Consider the following 24026-nt stretch of genomic DNA (forward strand, 5'->3'; position numbering starts at 1 on the left):
AGTCTTACTGGATTTCAGTTCCCAAGAACTGAATTGGATTGTATGAGAAAGCTAACAGTATATATTCTTAGCTGTGTAGAATTACTAAACTCTCATCAGGTATCAATTGTGGCCCACACCCTTGCCTCTGAGTCAGAAGGTTGTGGGTTCAAGTTTTACTCTGGAGACTTGAGCACAAAAAGTTAGGCTGACACTTCTGTGCAGTATTGAGGGAGTGCTACACTGTCAGAGGGGCAGTGTTGAGGGAGTGCTACACTGTCAGAGGGGCAGTACTGAGGGAGTGCTACACTGTCAGAGGGGCAGTGTTGAGGGAGTAAAATTATAACAAGAAATGCTGGAAAAACTCAGCAGGTCTGGCAGCATCTGTGGAGAGAGAAGCAGAGTTAACGTTTCAGGACAGTGACCCTTCTTCAGTGTAGAGGGAGTGCTGCGCTGTCAGAGGGGCAGTATTGAGGGAGTGCTGCGCTGTCAGAGGGGCAGTATTGAGGAAGTGCTGTGCTGTCAGAGGGGCAGTACTGAGGGAGTGCTACACTGTCAGAGGGGCAGTGTTGAGGGAGTGCTGCACTGTCAGAGGGTCAGTACTGAGGGAGGGCTACACTGTCAGAGGGGCAGTGTTGAGGGAAGGCTACACTGTCAGAGGGGCAGTGTTGAGGGAGTGCTACACTATAGAAGGGCAGTACTGATTCTGTATTGCGCTGTCAGAGGGGCAGTACTGAGGGAATGCTATACTGTCAGAGGGGCAGTGTTGAGGGAGTGCTGCATTGTCGAGGGGCTGTGTTGAGGAAGTGCTGCGCTATCAGAGGGGCAGTACTGAGGGAGTGCTACAAAAACAAGAAATGCTGGATTCACTCAGCAGGTCTGGCAGCATCTGTGGAAAGAGAAGCAGAGTTAACGTTTCGGGTCAGTGACCCTTCTTCGGAACTGACAAATATTAGAAAAGTCACAGATTATAAACAAGTGAGGTGGGGGTGGGGCAAGAGATAACAAAGGAGAAGGTGCAGATTGGACCAGGCCACATAGCTGACCAAAAGGTCATGGAGCAAAGGCAAACAATATGTTAATGGTGTGTTGAAAGACAAAGCATTAGTACAGATTAGGTGTAAATACACTGAATATTGAACATCAGCAAGTGCAAACCTGAAGAAAAACAACCTGAAAAAAACAGTGGGTAAGCAAACTGAACAAACTAAGATGAAATGAAATAAATGCAAAAAAAGATTGTAAAAAATGTAAAAAGGAATGTAAAAAAAAAGGAAGAAAAAATAACTAAAAATGAAAGTAAAATGGGGGGCTGTCATGCTCTGAAATTATTGAACTCAATGTTCAGTCCGGCAGGCTGTAGTGTGCCTAATCGGTGCTACACTGTTAGAGGGCAGTAGTGCACTGACAGGGGCAGTGTTGAGGGAGTGCTGTGCTATCAGAGGGGCAGTACTGAGGGAGTGCTACACTGACAAAGGGGCAGTGTTGAGTGAGTGCTGCGCTGTCAGAGGGGCAGTACTGAGGGAGTGCTACACTGTCAGAGGGCAGGTCTGCACTGACAGAAGGGCAGTATTGAGGGAGTGCTGCAATGTCAGAGGGCAGGTCTGCACTGACAGAAGGGCAGTATTGAGGGAGTGCTGCAATGTCAGAGGTGGCATCTTTCAGGTAAGTTCCTGTCTGCTCTTTAAGATAGATGTAAAGGATGCCATGGTACTATTTCAAAGGGAGCTCTCCCCAGTGAGCTGGCCAGCATATATCCCTCAATCAACATCACATAACAGATTACCTTTCCATTGACACATTGCAGTTTGTGGGAGCTTGCTGTGTGCAAATTGGCTGTTGTGTTTCCTACATTACAAAAGTGACTGTACTTCTAAAGTACAGCATTTTGGGATGTCCTGAGGTTGTGAAAACGCTATATAAATGCAAGTCTTTCTATCAGCTTCCAATGACAGTTTAGAAAAAGAATGGCATGGATTTTCCTGATGAGTGTCTGGAAGTTTTTGATCACCTGAGCAAAGCTCATAGAAGGAGATTGGACAGGGAGGAGCAGACATGTTTCAGGGTGTCTGTCTGACTTTCTTTCCATTTAGATTAACAGATGGGAAACTGAGCAGCCCCTCCATGGGCCTGTTCTCTTCTCCCGCCCAGTTTTCCTCTCTGCACCATTCCCAGATGACCCAATATGCCCAAGTGCAGGAACAGGAGCATTTACCCTGATATTTCATTCATAATATGCATCAAGTAACCTATACTTCACCTCTCCTGCTATTACACTATAGATAGAGACGTGAATGCTTCATTCTCTTCATGTTCGCCAGTAGGTCAATGAGCTATGGAAGTCACTTTAACCTGAACCGCCCAGCAGGAGCAGGATGAGTTCAGGTCAGACTGCTATTTTATATCCCAACCAATTTTATGCTCCAATGAACGGACCTGCCTGTTTATGCTCAGTGAGTTCAGTTAAAATCACACCCCGAAACCAAACACCCAGAAAGATACAGCAATAATGAAGAGGGTCAGGGTAAACTAGAGCGTCAAATACTCCAAATGGTTGAAAGCATCACGGCCAGGACAGAAAAGAATTTTCATCTTTGAGGATCAAGTGCTGTCAAATGCTGGAAGAAGATCACGTATGCCAATAAAATTTTATAACTCTGTGTCTTTAAAAATTATATCTAATATGCAAATGATATTGTAATGACGGTATGACTGTGTGGGGATAGCAATTCTCTCCTCAGTTAGCAGAGCAGAATTGGAATGCGGTCCAATAAATACAAAGCAGCCAATTTTCAACCAACACTAATGAACTTCCTGTGAGATAAATCTTCATCTTCATTTCCTATGATCATCTGATCTTCACTGCAAGGCTGGTAAACTGGAAGAATGGATCACTTGTACATTATTGAAGATTCTCACTCTCCATTCCATTGAAAGAAAGTCTCGAGGTGGTTAAAGGTTCCGTCATCAGTGCTGAGGCAAGAGAAAGAGGAGATCGGAGCATAGGAAATAGGAGCAGGCGTAGGCCATTCGGCCCCTCAAGCCTGCTCCACCATTCAATCAGATCATGCCTGATCTTCTACCTCAATGCCATTTTCCCCGCACTATCCCCATATCCCTTGATATCTTTAATATTGAGATGCATAAAAGGCCAAAGTCAGAAGAACAAAGGCTGCTGGAAGGGAAGCAAAGCTGGAGGAGGTTAAAGAGTAAGGAGCAATGAGGATGGGGAGGGATTTGAAGATGAAGACAAAGATTTTATGTTTAACGCAATGAGAGGCATGGGGCCTGTGTAGGTCAGTGAAGACAGGAGGAGTGGGGATGATGGGTGAACAGGACATGGTGAGGAACAGGATTTGGTGGCTGACCTTTGGATAAATTGGAGTTTATGGAAGTCAGGAATGTAAGGCCAGCAAGAAGAATATTAGAGAGACAGAGCGTAAAATTTAAAAAAGCATGGATAAGGGTTTCAGCAGTGGGAGAGGATGTGGTAGAAGTGAAGGCAGGCTATGTTTTAGAGGTAGAATTAAGCAGATTGCTGAGGAAAGAGATATGGGGCAGGATATTCAGGCCCCGCTGAGGTCATTTTAGGGGAGATGGGTTCAGGGCCTGACAAGACAGCCCTCTCCCCCACCCCCCCATTTACCCCCCACCCCCACCCCCGACGTGGGCAACCAATTAGGCTCATTAAGAGCCTTGTTAGCGATAGTTAAAGGAGGACAACTGGGATTTTCCAGTTAGCCTCCTGTTTCCTGACACAATGGGAGGCAGTTCAACTGCCTGGAGGTGGGTACCCAGTGGCAGGCTAGGGTGCCAGCACTCCAGGCAGGCCTAGAGGCCCTCCCTGCCAACCTCGGTGCAGGTGCAGCCAAAGGCTGCCCGGTAGAGGGGCTCCCCCCCACCCCACAACCCCTTCGCACCCCCTCCAGATATTCAGTTGGAGGAAGTTTTAAAGTTTCCATGTTAGGCAGGCAATCTAATAGAATGGAGGTGATTCAGGGGGGGTCCAGAGATAGAGCTGGGCGTCATTAGCAAACATATAAAAGCTGCTGATATTTGGATGAACTGACCAAGAAGCAGCACGTAGGATAGGGAGAGGAGGTGGCACAGACAGATCTCTAGGACAGACAGAGTGAAAAGTATGAATTCTCTTCTAATTGTTAATGGTCAAACAGAAAAAGTAACTTTCACTGTCTTAATCTTGTGCCTAATGGACAACAATTCACACAAAAATTACAATTCAGATTGTCTCCACCTCACAGTTTTCCAGCAGAAACAATCCAGGAGTGGTTGTTTTGTCAGACTGTTCATGTCCTTACCTCTCCAGGTGTCTGTGCAGTCTTTTCCAGTTGTGGTAGTTAGTTTTCGATTCAAAGCCGCCACCCTTCACCTTAGCCTGATGCGCGGCTTGTATTGACCTTGTATCAATGATATAACCTTTCTTATCAGGCTGAAGAACAGCAGCCAGGAAACATTCATCCTCTTTACATTTCTTTCCATTGGCCCCTGTCAGTGGCTGGCTGCTCCGCATTATTACCTACAGGTAACAATAGCTTCAGATCAGTTTATAGCTGTAAAAACAGCACCATCCAAATTTGATTATAATTCAGCACATACTAACTGTACTGAAAAATGAAACATGTACTGCCTCTCCCACACACAACCAAACATATATACTACTGGTGTATTAAAAGGTCCTCCTTACTCATGGAATCAACTAAGTGTCCAATCTTTTTACTGAAATGTATTATATATTCGTTCACTATTGCACAGGTCCGTAGGGTTTTGCTGGTTCAATGCAATTCAAATCTTTTGTTTCCCAATGAGATGGGCCAATCAATGACCTGTTTCTAGTTCTGTACCAAAGCTGTTCCTAATCCAGCTCCCACCAGGTGTGCTGCAGAATTCGGAGTGACTGTTGTGGTGTCCAATTTCCCCTCTGTCTGGTGCCAGCTGATCCAAGGGCAGGTTGGCAGCAAAGGCCATAATGTACCAATCCACAGCATTTTGAGGGGGGATTTTAAACCTGCAGGATAGGGGGGGGTGGGGTGGGATTAAATTCTGAAGAATCAAATATTCAACCACTCATACCCATTACATATCCAACCGTTTATTTTAATGGCAGCAAGTGAAGGCTGAGCTTCTGGATCTGCACTCTCAGCAGCTGAGGCTTGGCTGGTAGAAGTATAATATTGTAGATCGGAAGTGTTTGACAGTGGGCATCGACCATGATGGAAGAGTGAGTGATTTATGAATAGCACGTGAATCTCAGACTTAAGTAAATTAACTCCTCCTTATTTGTTGCTTGTATGGTGTAACCATTCAGCATTTTTGAAAAGATTAGTGCCTTTTTCTTTCTGGGTGGGCGTGCAGCAAAACTCCAGCAGACTACAGGAGGTGCAGTTTAAAAGATACTGAACTGACTGAACTGCAGACAAACTGCATGGATCAGAATGTGATAGATCTTGAACTAAAGGCCGGCTTGGATCTGCAAAAAAAACCCGACCCAAGCCCGACAGAACCACATCCAACTTGAGCCCAACCTCGCCTGTCCCGGCCCGAGTCCTTCCAATTTTTCCCGCGCCCGACCCGACCCCACCCGACCCAACCATCAGTTAACTTACCTTCCGTTTTTCGCTTTGTTGCTGATCTGCATAAGCTTAAAATAACTGTAACGAAACCACCTTTCTAGTCCAAAAATTAAATTAACATTGGAGTCACTTACCTGTGATAGAGCGTGTCCGACTCGATCTGACCCGAGCCCGAATGCCAGACCCGGAAGTGCATCCCGACCCGACCCCGAACCCGACACATGTCGTTGTGTCCTGTCGGTTTCGGGTCAGGTAGCAGGCCTTTATCTTGAACTGCTATGTTGTAAATGATGACAGAATAAGGATTCTTACCATTCCAGTCTTTTTGTGGTAGTAACTGAACAGAGGAAATCGACCACCTTGACGAAAACTGGCAATGGTCTTGAGAGCTGCATCATCAATAGACTTGTGAACAATCACGGCATCGGGATAGGTTGTGCACACATTGAAGTCTTTGTTCACGTAACTCAGCCTCCAATTATCGGTCTACATGAGAAAAACACTATTAACAGACTTTTAATTAATTATTGAACAGTGATTGATTTGAAACATAAAAGATACAGAGGGGAATTGACAGGGTGGTTGTGGAAAGAATGTGGGAAAATCTAGAACTAGGGGTCACTATGTAAAAATAAGGGATCACCTATTTAGGCAGAGATGAGGCGAAATTTTTCTCTCAGATAGTCATGAGTGTTTAGAATTCTCTTCCTCAAAAGGCGGTGGAAGCAGAGTTTTTAAATGTTTTAAGGCAGAGGTAGATAGATTCTTGATAAGCAAGGGGGTGAAAGGTCGTTGGGGAGGCGGGAATTTGGAGTTGAGGTTACAATCAGATCAGCCATGATCTTATTGAATGGCGGAGCAGGCTCGAGGGGCCGAGTGGCCTACTCCTGTTCCTGATTCGTATGTACGTATGCTCGTAGTGAGGGAATTTGTTCCTTTGAAAATGAATGGATATCCAAATGGTGGAAAACAATGAGGGACTAGTTGGATGCCAGATGAAATGATGGGTTGCAAGTTCCTGCTGACATGGAGAGACCCCCATCTTAGGCAGGATATCTTGGGAGAGGGTTTTCCCATTGGAGCAATGAACAATAGCAAGATGCACCTTGCACCTCCTAGCAACCAACTTGAGTGTGACATGTAAAGGTTGATACAGGTACAGCTGGGTCAGTAAATGGCTGATCTGTGAAAGGGAGAATGGCACACGTTCCAATCCTGGATACCAGCTTAGAATGGACATTAATAATTTGCCATCAATGTGAGGTGTGTGCAAACAACAATGGGCTACATTCTTCCCTAGGAGCCTGGAAGAAAAGCATCATTTTAGCCTTTTCTTTTAGTGGCTTTGCAATCAGAATTTTAAAAGACAAACAAATACCGGAATTTTACCAGCCCCTTGGCAAAGGCCTGAGAGGTGGGAGGTTTGGCAAAATGGTGCAGGAAGGCATCAGGGGGTGTGCCAGACCTCTTCCTGTCACCATGCCATTTTGCCAGTGGCAGGAAAGCTGGCAAACAGCCGCCCACCGAGAACCCAGTTGAGCCCCTTAAGAGCCAATTAAGGTCCTCTTCCCGTCTTTGAGGGCATTTTGCCAGAGGTTGGGAGGCCCACTGCTGTGTGGGGAGACTGTCCAGTGAAACCTGGGAGGCTTCCAGTAGGCTCTGGGGGAGTGGGGGCCTATTTTTGGGCATCCATGGCCCACGGAGCAGCCCCCACGGCAATGGCACTGCCTGCCCTCAGCAACGCCCCCGCCCCTCACGAATCGCCGGGGCCTGCCTGCCTAGCCAGGCATCCCCAGACCCTACTCACCATGCTTAGAGGGTGCCTGGCCATTGATACGCCCCCATCCTGCAGGTGCAGCCTCAGCAATGGCCACTGATCGTGGTGCTGCTGAGGATGCTGAGCTGCCAGCCCTCTCATTGGGCCGGTATTCTTGGGGGCAGGTTGGCAGCCCTGGCAGTAACCACCACTGGGAATTTGCCTCCCCGGTCCCACCGCCAGCTGAAGTGGGGTCTCTTCCTGCTTTCTGCCTGGTGGGACTTCAGCTTCCTTCACAAAATTCAGCCCAAAATGTCTGTGTGGGCATCAGAAACATTTAGCCTGGGCTGCCTAGCAATGACTATTTTTGAAATATTTATCATCAGCATCTAAAGCAACATCATATTTAAATCATTCTTTTCATAATTCAGTGGTTACAGGTTTAATTACTGAGTGGTGTTTGTCATTTTAATGAGATGGACACACACGGTGACTTGGCTGTGCAAGAGAGAGACAACAATTCTTGCCATGCATTAGTAATGTTCATCCCTCCCCTTCACTCCCACAGCAAAAGGGAGGGGAGCTCGAAAAGAATAGAAATGGGAAAATATCAATTAAATACATTTAAATATGGTTCTTTTTTTCTTGAAACTTTTTTTATCGGTTGAATGTACCATAATAAACTAACATGCATAGACAGCTTAGTGAAGTACTCTTCAGGAGTAAATAAGTCCCAGCCTTCACGAAGGTTCAGTTGCTTTGGTCGATAGAAGAAAGGGTACATGTGACTGGTTGACTCCAGAGATGACAAAGCCTAAAGAACATTAAGTCAGAGAAAACAGAAATTGTCAAACAAATGTACCAGAAACATCAATGACAACGTCTCGAGTTCCATTGTTGGACCAGAATGATGCAACATTTTTGCCCTTCAAGGGTAGGAATAAAATTGGGATATGAAGTGATTTATAATACAAACCTGTGTCATATTTGCTATAGACATATAAACGGTAAAAGGTGGTAAAAAGAGGAGTGGGGCCGATTAGTGACCAGGAAGGGAATTTACACATGGAGGCAGAGGGTATAGCTGAGGTATTAAATTAATACTTTGCATCTGTCTTTACCAAAGAAGAAGATGCAACCCAGGTAATGTCGAAAGAGGATGGGTGTGAGAGAGGGGATGGTTAGGAACTTTCTAGTCATTTTGAGCAGAATTTGGGCACTAGACGGGCTTAATGTTGATAAAGAGGAAATATTAGATAAGCTGTCTGTACGTAAAGTGGATAAAACACCAGGGCCGGATGAGATGCATCCAAGGACGCTGAGGGAAGTGAGGGTGGAAATCGGAGAGGCACTGGCCATAATTCTTCAGTCTTCCTTATACTCGGGGGTGGTGCCAGAGGACTGAAGAATTGCAAACATTACACCCTTGTTCAAAAAAAGATGTAAAGATAAGCCCAGCAACTACAGGCCAGTCAGTTTAACTTCGGTGGTGGGAAAATGTCTAGAAAAAATAATTAGGGACAAAATCAATAGTCACATGGACAAATGTGAGTTAATTAAGGAAAGCCAGCATGGATTTCTTAAGGGAAAATCATATTTAACTAACTTGCTGGAGTTTTTAGATGAGGTAACAGAGATGGTTGTTGAGGGCAATGCAGTTGATGTGGTGTACATGGACTTTCAAAAGGCATTTGATACAGTGCCACACAACAGACTTGTGAGCAAACTTGTAGCTCATGGAATAAAAGGGAGGGCAGCAATATGGATACGAAATTGGCTGAGTGACAGGAAACAAAGAGTAGTGGTTAATGAACTGTAACGATTCTGTGATTCTGTATTTTTGTTCTCAGGCACAGGGACCACGAAGGGTTGTTATCACATCGCTGAATAAGAGGTGGCAGTGGGGAGCCAGTCACGGAGCTGAGTCATTTAGCACGAGTGAATGAAAGTGCAATGGCTCAGAGAGCTGCTCAGGCAGTGGCACACAGTGGCAGTGAGTGTGTAAAGGGCACATAGAGGTAACTGTAGGCACTGGAGCACTTGGGGGAGCGGGTGGGGGAGTGACCCTACAGGTGCATAGCAGGGAGTGCAGGCAGCTGTGACCTCACTTCTGGAGACAAGGGAGGACAAACGTGGAGATGGGGCTCAGCTACTCGGATATGGGGATGAACAGCATGAGCAGCAGCCACTCACACTGCAAGTGCAGGCCAGTAGTACTGAGGCACACAGAGGTGTGGGATGACTCTGCCTCCACTGCCCCTAATTGGGGCTCCCTGGCCACTAATTGGCCACATCACAGGTGATGTGCCAAACCCAAATCCAAAATTCCGACCAACATGACTAGAAAGTTCCTAACCGTCCCCTCTCTCACACCCATCCTGGGAGAAGCAAAAAACATGGAGAAAAGAAACATAACCAATAAGGGGAGAACAATCTGCTCTCAGACCCCCTGAGGTGATCAAAGCCAACCCTGAAAATCATATTGACCACATATACATTAAATGTTAATCCACTTACCTTCTATATGATGTGATTTTTGCCCTGGTTTATTGATGACCTAGATTGTATTAATGTCTCATCTGGGCAATAATGAAATATATTAATTGCCAGTGGAGTACCAACTGTGATCGATGCTCCACATAGCATTCCACTGTACACTAAACATAGCATTCCACTGTACACTAAAGATAGCATTCCACTGTACACTAAAGATACACTAAACATAGCATTCCACTGTACACTAAAGATACACTAAACATAGCATTCCACTGTACACTAAAGATACACTAAACATAGCATTCCACTGTACACTAACCATAGCATTCCACTGTACACTAAAGATACACTAAACATAGCATTCCACTGTACACTAAAGATACACTAAACATAGCATTCCACTGTACACTAAACATAGCATTCCACTGTACACTAAAGATACACTAAACATAGCATTCCACTGTACACTAAAGATACACTAAACATAGCATTCCACTGTACACTAAACATAGCATTCCACTGTACACTAAAGATACACTAAACATAGCATTCCACTGTACACTAAAGATACACTAAACATAGCATTCCACTGTACACTAAACATAGCATTCCACTGTACACTAAAGATACACTAAACATAGCATTCCACTGTACACTAAACACAGCATTCCACTGTACACTAAAGATACACTAAACATTGCATTCCACTGTACACTAAACATAGCATTCCACTGTACACTAAAGATACACTAAACATAGCATTCCACTGTACACTAAACATAGCATTCCACTGTACACTAAAGATACACTAAACATTGCATTCCACTGTACACTAAACATAGCATTCCACTGTACACTAAAGATACACTAAACATAGCATTCCACTGTACACTAAAGATACACTAAACATAGCATTCCACTGTACACTAAAGTTTGGAATTGATTTGGAATAATATGTGAGTTATCATTTTGGTTGCAAGGATCAGAAGTAACACGTATAACGAAACCTGACTTGATCTACCATGAGTGTTCTCTTAACGTTTCTGTGCATTAAAGTGAAGGATATCAGTGTGCAAAATGAATTAGTTTTTTATTTGTGGGGCCTCTCTGATCTGGTACTGTTAATTCTTACTGCTAACAATTAACCTCAAAACATGACATTTCCTACACTATATACTGCATATTTTTCTGGCAATTCTATGCCTGAATACATAACAGTCATCACTGTGCTTTAAAAAAGTTCATTCTGTGAAGGACATTGAGTTATTTTAACGTAGTATCATAGAATCATCGAATGGTTACAGCACAGGTGGCCGTTTGACCTGTTGTGTCCGTGCCGGTTCTCTACAAGATTCACCTAGTCCCACTCCCCCGCCTTTTCCCCATAGCCCTGCAAATATTTCTCTTCAGATAATTATCCAATTCTCTTTAGAATGGCTCGATTGAATCTGCCTCCACCACACGCTCAGGCAGTGCATTCCAGATCCTAACCACTCGCTGCGTAAAATGTTTTTCCTCATGCCGCTGTTGCTTCTTTTGCCAGTCACCTTATATCGGTGTCCTCTGGTTAGATTAGATTAGAGATACAGCACTGAAACAGGCCCTTCGGCCCACCGAGTCTGTGCCGAACATCAACCACCCATTTATACTAATCCTACACTAATCCCATATTCCTACCAAACATCCCCACCTGTCCCTATATTTCCCTACCACCTACCTATACTAGTGACAATTTATAATGGCCAATTTACCTATCAACCTGCAAGTCTTTTGGCTTGTGGGAGGAAACTGGAGCACCCGGAGAAAACCCACGCAGACACAGGGAGAACTTGCAAACTCCACACAGGCAGTACCCGGAATCGAACCCGGGTCCCTGGAGCTGTGAGGCTGCGGTGCTAACCACTGCGCCACTGTGCCGCCCTTCTGGATCCTTCCACCAACAGGAACAGTTTCTCTCTATCTACTCTTTCCAGACCCCTCATGATTTTGAACACCTCTATCAAATATCCTCTTAATCTTCTCTTCTCCAAGGAGAACAACGTATCTATCCAGCTAACTGAATTTCCTCATCCCTGGGAGCATTCCCATGAATCTTTTCTGCACCCTCTCTAATATCTTCACATCCTTCTAAAGTGCAGTGCCCAGAATCGGACACAATACTCCAGCTGAGGCTGAACTAGTATTTTATACAGGTTTATCATAACTTCCTTGCTCTTGTACTCTATGCCTCTATTTATAAAGCCCAGGATACTGTATGCTTTATTAACCACTTTCTCAACCTGTCCTGCCACCTTCAATGACTTATGCACATATACACTCAGGTCCCTCTGCTCCTGCATCCCCTTTAGAATTGTATCCTTTATTTTATATTGTCTTTCCTTGTTCTTCCTACCAAAATGAATCACCTCACACTTCTCTGCATTAAATTTCATCTGTCACTTGTCTGCCCATTCCACCAGCCTGTCTATGTCCTCTTGAAGCCCATCACGATCCTCCTCACAGTTCATAATTCTTCCAAGTTTTGTGTTATCCCTAAACTTTGAAATTCTGCCCATATATCCAAGTCTAGGTCATTAACATATATCAAGAGAAACAGGAGTCCCAACACCGATCTCTGGGGAACTCCACTATAAAAATCCATGTGCCCTTCGGATTCTAGAATTAGTTGGTGGTTTTGTGACCTGAACTGGGACTTGTTCTTGAAACTTTGTACAATTAACCATTAGCAAAAGGGTACTTCCCTTTGGGTTAGACTGGATTCACATTCAGATCCTGGAAGTGAAAACACAATAGGGATGGTTTCACAATCCATGGTTTCCAGTGGAGAGGGTCCTTGAAAGGAGTGTTTCTCTGGAACTAAAATTAATATGTGGAAAATCATAGTCATAGAGTCATTACAGCACGAAGAAGGCCATTCAGCCCATCAGCTCCATCGCTGTGTGTCAATGATTTCTTGTGATACACTCGCTGGGGGCATCACTCCCAGCTGGAAGCACAACATCAGGAAATTTCAACCTATTCTCTCCTACTTCTCTTGTGAATAGAACAGTTCCTATCTTAAATCTGAAGGGTTGAAATTCCACCTCTGCTACCCCCAACCTGCAAGTTTCTGCCCAGTCAATTTAATAGAGAAAATCATGATCTAGTGAGTACAGCAGCAGAACTTCTATCCGAATGTTTTATTTTCTTAATTATTTTAACAAATGGAATAGTGATTTCTAAAGTATTTTAGCACTCAATGTGTTACCTCAATGGACTTTGCAATGTTCAAACATTCTTCCATTCCTGGTATCTCCAGATACATAACACACAAGTCTTTACATTTAACAGTTATTATCCCTGAAGACCCTGCAAATCTGTAAAAGAAAGAAAATGTTTTGTGCTTTTTAAATGCTTTGAAGAACACAAATATATCAGATTCAAACAGAAACACATTAAGATTTTTTTTACTGATTTTCAGGAGTAGGACCATCACAAGTGGGTTTTTGGTTCTATGTTCTAGCCTCACATTCTGTTATGTGGAGTCCTGGGTTTCTCACATGCCTTCAACTGCCATGAAAAAACTGTCTATTCTGACAGCGTTAAAAACTTCTTTAACAATATATTGCAATATTCACTCTGGGTTGTTCACACCCTATTGAGTTAAACAGAAAAATAGCAGGGGCATACCCGGTAGGTATTTTTGAGGCAGTAGCCTGTACCTATAAGAGTGTGAAGCTGCACCTCCGCTGTAAAAGTAGAACTATTGGCACCTCATCGATTTGTAGGATTTAGTAGTGATGTATAATGGTAGACGATGATGTCTGTGACTGACTCCAGTAACTGCTATTTGATTTTTGAAAAAATCTTTTATTGATTTGTACAAAACATACACACTTTCTTGGTCAGAATATAACAGAATACATGCTGTGATTGTTTAGTATTTTCAAGAGAATTAGTTGAGGTTCTATATCCCTGGGCAGCATTACTTTAACAAGAAGACCGGGATACAAATATGGCAGGAAAATGACACATTAAGCATAATTGAGGCATGGTAGAGGGAGCTTTACTCTGCATCAAATCATGCCATACCTGACACCTTAATGTTATATTCCTGAGCACTAACTTTAATGATCACAAATTCACAGCAAAATGTTAAAGAGTGATGTGGACTGCAGCCGATTCATGTTACTGCCTGTACCAATCAACTCCTCTACTTACACAAGAATAAATACAGGAAGAAAGTCTGTCTAGTGCTTGCTGACTTTCCTCTAGGAAACCCTTTTAGTGCATGGCAGAATCAACTGAAAATCTGTTTCTGCAAAGCACAGAAATGCAGGGAATCTGCTGCACACGTGTACACTGCCCCTCCATTTCCCTGTCCAAGTCACCAGGTATTCTAAGCTCACAGGTTCTGAGTACACAAGAAAACATGAATTTGAGTCTTGTGAATTGGAGAAAAGGTGGTTACTCTCCAGCATCTACTGTAATGCACTTAGAACACTTATAATGCAACAAATGTCATGTGTCAAATGCTTTAAGATTAACAACAAGCAAATAAGTGCATTTGAACCTGTGTCAAAATCAGGCTTACTGTGGTATAAACTGGCAGATAAGGGGAACAAATATGATTTCTATCTGAACTCTGAAAAAGGATGTGCTTGTTTGGAAGGGATGGGCCAGGAAGATGGTACATGTGTGGTGCTGCCAAAAGATTTGTGTCATTTTCTGTTTTGGCAGCTACATGAGTCCATCCAATGGCAGTCACCAAGTACACAGACTCGATTAGACTCTCTTTACCTTAGTTAAATATGTGAACTGAAAATCCAAGAGTACATGTGATGCAGGGCCTGACTGCTTTTGCCCAGGTGCTATCACTACATTTATGTCTAGATTTTCATTTCTTTTGTGGTTCAGTGATGGAAAATATTTCCTTATTTCATAGCTCAAGAAACTGTAAACAAAGCCACATGACAGTGAAACTTTGATAGGGTCAATAGAGAGAAACTATTTCCTCTGGTGGGGGGAGTCCTGAACATGGGGACAGAACCTTAAAATAAGACAGGGCTGTTCAGGGGTGATGTCAGGAAGCACTTCTTCACACAAAGGGGAGCAGAAATCTGGAACTCTCTCCCCCGAAAAGTTATTGAGGCTGGGGGTCAATTAAAAATGTTAAAACAGGGATTGCTAGATTTTTGTTGGTAAGGGTACCAAGGCGGATAGATGGAGTAAAGATACAGATTAGCCACGATCTGACTGAACGACAGAACAGGCTCGAAGGAGGGGCCAAATGGCCTCCTCCTGTTTCTATATTCTTTACAGACACATTACATCAGAAAAGAGTGCATTTAATATAACAGATGCAGGAAATGCACAAACAATAGCTTTGCAACGTAGCGTTAGCAATAACTGAGGCACTTAAAAAAATCACTGACAGACAATAAGACCAGTTGGATCACTTAAGTTTCTGTTAAATTGAGGGAGAAAAATAAGAAAAGTTCTTTAAAAGTCACAGGGGAGAAACGTTTAATTTAATGATCTGCAAAAGCACAAAGCTTTTAAGCCTAACATGAAAGAAGCAGGCTGACAGCAATTAAATACCAGACCTGTCCCCGTTCTGCTGATTTACAAGTTTGATGTTTTGGTATCCACTTAGATTCTGCACACTGCTTAAAAAAAAGAGAGAAAAGACAAACACAGGGGATATTAGTGTCAGAAAGAAAGAAGCATTTGTTAAATATTGAGTTCAGATTTAACAAATCCTGCTTCCTCTAATCATGTTACAACAGCAAGTTAGAATGGCTCCTGTGGGTTAAAGTTAAAAAATGATGGAAATTTAGAATTCAAATTGAAGAAATATTAGAAATACACAGCAGGGAAGTAAGCTTTTGAAAGAGAAGAATCATTCATCAGAACTGGAATCAGATCATTGTTAATGTTGCTATTCCATTATTAAGAATGATGTAAAATGCTCTTGGGTCAAAGATCTGTGAATCCAGCTACCTGGTGTAATTGCCAGTTTACAGGGTTACAGGAACAACCCTTAGTGGGTGAGCATCTGCAGCACTAAGGGGTTGTCTTGGGCCTCCACCTACCCATGGGGTAATGTGTTGTTTCCAGAGTGGAGAGGGTTTGTGCCCCCAACCCTACCACCTCCAGCCCCAGAATGGGATTAGAACTCCCTCAAAGGTGGCTGCAAAATCTGTTTATAAAACTATCTCCTCTGCAGAGCTCAAGGTCATAACTTGGCCTGGATTGCCAGGTGGACTCCACTCCTGATATTCAGTGGATGATTACGCCTGGTCCCGCCCGATGTACCAGCTGCCAATTTGTAGATCAAGGTGCCCTGTGTAGGCCAGGGTTGCAGAAACTCCCAGGCTGGGAGACCCCACTCCCTTCTACCAATGGCCTTGTTTAAGGTGAGCGGGTCTCTGCCCCTTACAAGGCTGCAAGGAAACTCTGACTGAAGACTGGGATCCAGTATCTATGTCCTGGCTTAACTTGCAATCCTTCCGCCACACTCTGCTGGAGTTACAGCAGCAATACACAGAAAGGGATGCAGATATTTTACCATTTAACATTAGCCTTCAGAGCTAGGACATTCCAACTTCCTGTCATTCTAACTTCCTGTCATTCCAACTTCCTGTCAGAATGTTGTGAATAGTTCAAGATGATTTTCCAGTTTGTGGCCTTAATAATGAAAGACATTAAATTATTAACTGGCCCACATTAATCTGAAAATGATTCTTGGCTAACAACAAATAATTGCAAGTGTCAAAATTTAAGAGAAATTTACACCCAGTTGATCAGCCACTGCTCACCTTTGGTTACTGTGTATTTTTGATTGGTGATATACTAGAGATTAAGAAATAAAGTGATCCTCCTGCATTATAATAACCTTCCACAGTGACTATACATTAATTTAATGTAAACTTTAAAAATCATGCAATCCTGTCTTAATTTTTCACAATGTTTAATCAATAGTTAATTATTGAAAGGACTGAATCTTTATTTAAACAATGTTGTACCTTGAACCATTCTATGTAACCAAACATCTCAGTGTCAATATAATATTATTTGTCTATATGAGTGTGCATGTGATCTTTACCTTCAAAGATCAGCATGCATGTGCTTTGCTGTGGTAACTGGCCGAGAGTTCTGCTGAGCATGCAAAGGCTAAGTCTGGGGCTCAGACAGAGCTGGGATGGCACAAGGAGTTCCTCAACACTGTGAAAATATATATCAATCCCAAATCCCAGAAGGCCATTTCAATGGTATTTCCATTTCTTGCACTGTTTTCTTTCCATTATTATGTTCAATTTGTGGAGAGTTTTGCGCTATAGACATTAGTACCTTGGAAAGTCAATAAAATGAAAAGAAAATCACCTATAACCTTTAAAGAGGGAGTCTCATCATCGAGAACATTATTGACATCACCCCACTGTGTGGGTTTCACACAGATTTCCCGAAATGGACGTTTCCTCCACTTTGCCCAGATTCTAAATATTTTCATCTACATGGAGGAGCTTTGCAGATGAAGAATATCAAATAAAAGCAACAACAAACAATTCTATTTTTAAAATCAAATAGTTACAAAGAATCCTGGTCCTCATTTAACACCCTTTTGTTTTCTGTGCATTTCTGCTCATTTTTTGACTTAAACTGGAAGTGCTGATGACATCTCACAGGCATTGGTTTTATAGAGATAGCAATTGTCAATCTGCTGAATTAATATGTGCAGATGAAACGATAAAATCAATGAGATATCCTGGGTTATGAAGGTACCATCAAATACCAGCGCTGAGTAACATTTTTTCAGTTATCCTCCCTAAAGATGCACTGATAGAGAAGGTGACTCCTGATAAAATATGTGATTCAACCAGGCCGATATATTTGAGTTTTCTGTTTCTTTTCATTTACAGAACCCAAAAAAAACACCCATTTAAGGGAGTTTGTGTGAACTAGACACTGCAGTAGGGGCTGAGGAAATTCCCTTTCATTTGCTTCATAGAGCTTTGAGGATTTCAGTTTCACATTTTTATAACCAATTACATGACAGTGTTATTGTAAAGTGCAGCTCTGACCTTCTTGACTGGGTAGCTCAGGGGTGTTTGCTTCATATTAGTAATCAAGAATATTGTTAGTGAAGACGAGCTGGACTAAATTCTCTCTTTATATAAAGTGTCCGATCTGGGACGTGTGAGCAGATTTGTCAGCTTTGTATTTTGCTGCGCTATTAATAGCACCTCACGATCTGCTGAAGTCAATGTAGGATTCGGTTCCATACACAGCCACATGTTTTGTATGAATGTGGCTCTTGTGTTTTAATTTTTTTTTGTAGGATTCTGAGATTCTGATCATGGGTTTTAACAGAAAAAAAAATCCCTTGCAGCTTTGACCTTCTTCCTGTTTGTTTCTGTATGCAGTAGCACTCAGGGAGTACTGGAAACTCAGTGCCATTGTTTGAATAATACTTTAAACAAGGTCCTTACCAGTTTGTCTGCATTATTCAAAGCAGAGCAAGGAGTTTTCCCACTATTCTAGACAACATTTCTCCCTCATCCAATACAACCAGAAATTGATTATCTGGTATTGATTTATTTACTGTTGGTGGAATCTTGCTTTGTGGAACTGTGTTTGCCCACATATCTGTCCTTCAAACATAATTCATTGGTTATAAAGTAATTTGAGTTGTGAAGATGCTACATTTAATGCAAGTTCTTTTTAGTATTATGAATTAATAAACATTAATCAGCATTGCCATTGTGTTAGAGAATCCACAGTGAAGGCATCCACTGGACTGCAGAGTTTGATTTAAACAGGCCTCTGTGAAATAAATTACATATTGCTTATCAGAACTTTCCTCCTAAGCTTGAGCTTCACCATCCTGCACAACCTTCCACAGAACCATAGAAAAATTACAGCATAAAAGGAGGCCATTCAGCTCATCATGTCCATGCTGACCAAAACAACTAGCCGCCCAATCTAATCCCACCTTCCAGCACCTGGTCCTCCTCTCTGCACCCTCTGTCACTGTGGGGAAATCCACAATCATCCCACCAGCTTAGTCTTTTACTCATTTTCTACCCCGTTGAATCTTCCACAGCCTACAGATTTCTAAAACCCAATAAAAAACAACATAGCTCAAGCATGTAACACAGAAACACTATTCTACAAGTGACTTTCTCACTCCTTCATATGACAAATGTGAATATGGTACCTTCATTACATCAAAATGGCATTGTAATCAAATGGACGTGTTCTGATCATTTTTAATCGATTTCTCAGTTAACGGCACCATGATGCTAAGCAATGGCTGAATGTGGGTTTAAATCTGCATATCTCCATTTGGTAATTTACTATATTCCCATGGATTGGGTTAAACACCGAAGGGAAATTCACCCTGGCTCCACTCTGAGCAGCAAACATAACATGGCATTGATAAGAGATCTGGCAAAAAAATTAGTTTCTCTGGAAGTTGTTTGACAAAAAGAAGCCAAAAAAGTGAAGAAAAAACAACAAAATACTTTCAGAAATTATAATAAATGTTTCAGTCATTTTCTGCCTACAATGCACAGTGATCATCTCCTTTGTATTTACAGTCACCTCTTTGCAAAAACAGACAAAAAACACTAAAAGCATTAAAATATCAATAATTACATTTCTATACTTTTAGTATATTTTATTATTTCTTCTCTTTCTACAATAGGGGCTTTCCTGTTAACGATATGAGGCCCTGTGCACACATGCTGAGTCACAGCTGAGAATTCAGGCCAGTTCCCTATGTCATTGCTAAACCAAACTATATCTCTGAGAGTGAGAGGGCATGCCTAGGTTAAAAAGTTGGTAACCAGTCATCTGGAGTGAAATGAATTACATTGAATTACATAGAATGGACAGCACAGAAACAGGCTGTGCAGCCTTGGGCCCAAAGGCAGTGAGTGCATCAATGCCTCTGTCCCTATGGATGCACTGACAAGACTGATTTGACGATATGCAGAGAGCACTGAGTGCATGGAGCAGGTTGCCAGGGAAGCACAGGCGGCAGATAGCGTGGAAAACTTTAAGGGGGAACTAGATCAATATTTAATGGATTAAGTGATGGAGGAATATTAGTTTTTGGGACACACCAGATGGACTGCAGAATCTATTCTTGTCCTGTATTTTCCTGTGCTGCTGCTACTAAATAAAATAAATCTTTTTTGGAGAACTAGTAGAAATGGCAGTATTAACAATAAGGGAATTGTGCCCGATCTATCTGCTATACTAACCCATGTCATATTTCATTTTGGCCCTATTGTATTGATCTCACTAGCTTTCGCTGCTAAAAGTAATGTTAATCCGATAAAGTGATATATAACATTTCAGGTTGTCTTCTTTTCATAATTTTTGCCGTCAGATTGGATTCAGAAGCTCTTGACACTTTAACAGTCCAAGACTCTGAAAACAGCAGGGTGGTTATGTAATGAGGGAGCGAGTGTCTAGGGTACTCTGACACATCCCCTCAAGTGCTCTCCCTCACCTCCTCCTACATTGCCAGATGCATCTTCTACCTGAACTCAGCAGCCTCCCCTCCTCCAGCTACAGGAGACGATTGGGTAGATTTCACTTCCCTCCAACCTGACCGCCAAGAGATTGAATGGACACAGCTTTTGGAAGAAAAGGAAAAGAAAAAAATTGCAAAATATATGGATAGCTTTTTCAGTTACTCGCTTGCAGCCCAAGTTCAGCACATCAAACATAAAATCTTCAGGGTACAGGCACAAACTAGCAAAATGTTTGTTCACTCGGAAGGTTGTGAATCTTTGGAATTCTCTACCCCAGTCGTTGAGTACATTCCAGACAGAAATCGACAGATTCCTGCACACTAAGTGACTTAGGGATTATAAGGATAGTGTGGGAAGGTGGAGTTGAGGTAGAAGATCAGCCATAACCTTGTTGAGTGGTAGAGCAGACTCGAAGGGCTGAGTGGCCTACTCCTGCTATTTCTTCAGTGCTTATGTTCCTCTGTGTTTGTTGCACCATTTTTTTTTTAAAAGAATCAGGCATTGATATCTGAATGGACCACACTGGTTATAATTTAGATTTTTCTTTTCAAATACATTTCAGCTCTTTTCTCCACCATGCTTTTAGCTATTAATATAAATTATTATTATAATTTGTTGCTGGTGTTGCATTTTCAGCTGCAGCACAGAAAGTGCAGTCATCAGGAACTCTGACAGGACAACAATTCAGCAAATTGTGAAAAGATTTCAAAACAACAGACACCGCGCAACAGATGTTATGTGGCTTTCTAATCCTGCAAGACGGGATTGTTTTAAAATTACTCTTTGTTTTATTACTTCCCCCTCCTTTTTCCACACCCTGAACATCTCACAGTAAATTTCTGAATGCTCTTGAAGATAACAGTTACTTTCTCTCATCTCCCTCCAGTCCATTGTCAATGACACCACAGCTTTTCTGGTTGGTTAACAATAAATCTAACTTGGAAAGAATAGATTATTGAGAGTATTTCCTGTTCATGAACATCAGCTTTGAGCGGAAATAGTGCAGAAATTTGATTTTTTTTTAAAGATACTTGCTAAATTCTACCCTACTTCAGGAATGTAGTTGACTGATATTAAAACAGCTGCAGTAAGGAGTATGTGAAACATAAACGAACAAGTGGGATAAAAGATAGCATAAAAATTGAATTTAAAATATATTTTAAATACTGTATACCTTTATTCTGTAAACTTTTATAAATTTCCATCATCAAAACCAATTATTACTTTAAATGACTACGGAAAAATTGAATTTTTTCTTGTTTTTCCTCTAAGTTAAGATTTTCGTGGGGGTGAGTCTTTGATTGATAAGAAGACCGGTTTCCTGTCCAATTAGAGCCAGTGGGGATGGGAATGGGGGTGGATTAGATGAAATGTGGGACTTATTTAGACTCCCCATAGCAGTTATCACTGAGGCTGCTGACTGTCCTGAGGGAGGAATCTGCTGATTGTGTCAAAACCTTCCACAGCCATCAGAGGGAAGTGAGATGTCACAGGAGAGCTGGAGGCTGGAACCCAGGGCAGGGCAGCCCCTTGCTTCATCGATGCCGACCTGGATCTAATGTTGGAGATCATGAGGGAGAGGAGGAGGCCACCAGGTCTCGCCGAGCACTGGGGTGTGTTCTTACAGTTCTGATGAAAGGTCCCAGACCTGAAACGTTAACTCTGTTTCTCTCTCCACAGATGCTGCCAGACCTGCTGAGTATTTCCAGCACTTTCTGTTTTTATTTCAGATTTCCAGCATCCGCAGTATTTTGTTTTTATTCTTAATGTCTTTGTCTACTGTTTTCCTCTCTTTGCACTGTATAAATGATGACTCTTTAAGCCAGATGTCTGGGACTCATTTCATTGCTGCCGAAACAGGAAAAGTGGTATAAGGTGGTGAAAGAGGTAATGGGATCCTCCACGGTGAGGATAAGGCCTCTGGCTAGCTGTGCCTCCTTCATTGGCTGTAAGTGATTAGATGTTCCAGGCTGTGTTTTCCATGCATGCATTAGTGTAGGTATCTCAGACTCCCTTCCATGCCATTGCCCTCAACCTGGGTCAGAGGGACTCAGGTGAAACGTTCCAGAATCAGGAGATCCCTGACATTCATGGCATCCTCACAGGCCCTTTGTGCCCTGAGCCATGCCCGGCCACCTCATTGTGCAGCCAGGGCACTTCTCTGTTCAGCGCCATCTCCACTGCTTCCAATTCCTCCTTCTCTCTCGCCTCCTGTTGTTCCTCCCCCGATGAGCTGTCTCCTTCCAGGGCCTCACTGTCATTAGGGTCCACACCTCTCTGGAGGGCCATGTTATGGAGAGTGCAGCAGACCACCACAATGGGCGAGACCCTTGCAGGAGGGTATTGGAGGGCACTACCTGACTGGTCCAGGTACCTGAATCACATCTTCAGAAGCCTGATGACCTGTTCAGTGGTGAGCAGGTGGCATTAGTTGTTTTGCCAACCTGCCTCTGTCTGGGGCTGCCATAGAGGGGGAGTAGCCATCTCTTCAAGGGATATCCCTTGTCCCCTAGGATCTATCCACACCCTTTGGGGGTTAGAGTGAAGATCTGAGGCAGCCTGGACTACAGGATGGAGTCATGGCAGCTTCCAGGAAAATGAGCGCACCCATGGAGGAAGATCTTGTTGTGGGTCACTGAGCAGTTCAACCATGATGGAATGGAAGCCCTTCCTGTTGATGAATTCCATTGGTTGATCACTCAGTGCCTTGATGTAAAGGCCGGCTCGGGTCTGCAAAAAAAAAAACCCCGACCCGAGCCCGACAGAACCACATCTGACCCGAGCCTGACCCAGCCCGAGTCCTTCCATTTTTTCCCTCCTGACCGACCAACTTACCTTACGTTTTTCACTTTCTTGCTGATCTGCACAATCTTAAAATAACTGTAACAAAACAACCTTTCTGGTCCAAAAATTAAATTAACATTGGAGCCACTTACCTGTGATAGAGCGTGTCCGACCCAACCCGACCCGAGCCCGAATGCTGGACCCGAAAGTGCAGCCCAACCCGACCCGAACCCGACACATGTTGTTGAGTCCCGTCGGGTTCGGGTCGGGTAGCAGGCCTTTACCTTGATGGCCACATGGGTGCAATCGATAATGCCCTGCACTGGGGGAATCCAGGGATGGTGGCAAAACCCACTGCCCTCTGTCCCTTCGAGACCACGTCTGTCATGAATTGAATGTATTGTCCAGCTCTGACATATTGGACATACTAGAGTAGCCATATAAATACCGTGGCTACAAGAGCAGGTCAGAGACGAGCAACTCACCTCCTGACTCCCCAAAGCCTGTCCACCATCTACAAGGCACAAGTCAGGAGTGTGATGGAATACGCTCCACTTGCCTGGATGGGTGCAGCTCCAACAACACTCAAGAAGCTCGACACCATCCAGGACAAAACAGCCCACTTGATTGACACCCCATCTACAAACATTTACTCCCTCCACCACCGACGCACAGTGGCAGCAGTGTGTACCATCTACAAGATGCACTGCAGCAATGCACCAAGGCTCCTTAGACAGCACCTTCCAAACCCGCGACCTCTACCAACTAGGCTGCAGCATGGTGCAGTAACTGGAAAGGCGTCACAGAGGTGCTGTAAGAGTTACTCTGAGGATGGGATTGAAGCACACGGTTTCAGCAGTGCAGAGGAACCTTTCTTGTACATCCATTTGAGCT

The 24026-nt window shown here is 43.1% G+C and overlaps 1 protein-coding gene across 8 annotated transcripts in view; it reads right to left on the reverse strand.

Moving 5' to 3' along the window:
* LOC137347331 (myotubularin-related protein 9-like) overlaps positions 1-24026 on the reverse strand; it is a 50808-nt gene that overhangs the window by 16317 nt on the left and 10465 nt on the right. For 2 of the 8 annotated variants that reach the window (XM_068011767.1, XM_068011774.1), the window contains exons 2-7: positions 20355-20450; positions 15408-15470; positions 13070-13178; positions 8015-8140; positions 5883-6056; positions 4299-4516 (exon numbers count right to left, since the gene is read on the reverse strand). In XM_068011767.1, the coding sequence (XP_067867868.1) occupies positions 4299-4516; positions 5883-6056; positions 8015-8140; positions 13070-13178; positions 15408-15470; positions 20355-20450 (786 nt within the window). Of the gene's footprint in view, positions 1-4298; positions 4517-5882; positions 6057-8014; positions 8141-13069; positions 13179-15407; positions 15471-16909; positions 17001-20354; positions 20451-24026 lie in introns of those variants that run through there. The other 6 variants (XM_068011768.1, XM_068011773.1, XM_068011771.1 and 3 more) reach the window with 6 other exon arrangements.

The sequence above is a fragment of the Heterodontus francisci genome, chromosome 31 (genome assembly GCF_036365525.1).
Source record: "Heterodontus francisci isolate sHetFra1 chromosome 31, sHetFra1.hap1, whole genome shotgun sequence".
Taxonomy (NCBI): Eukaryota; Metazoa; Chordata; class Chondrichthyes; order Heterodontiformes; family Heterodontidae; genus Heterodontus; species Heterodontus francisci.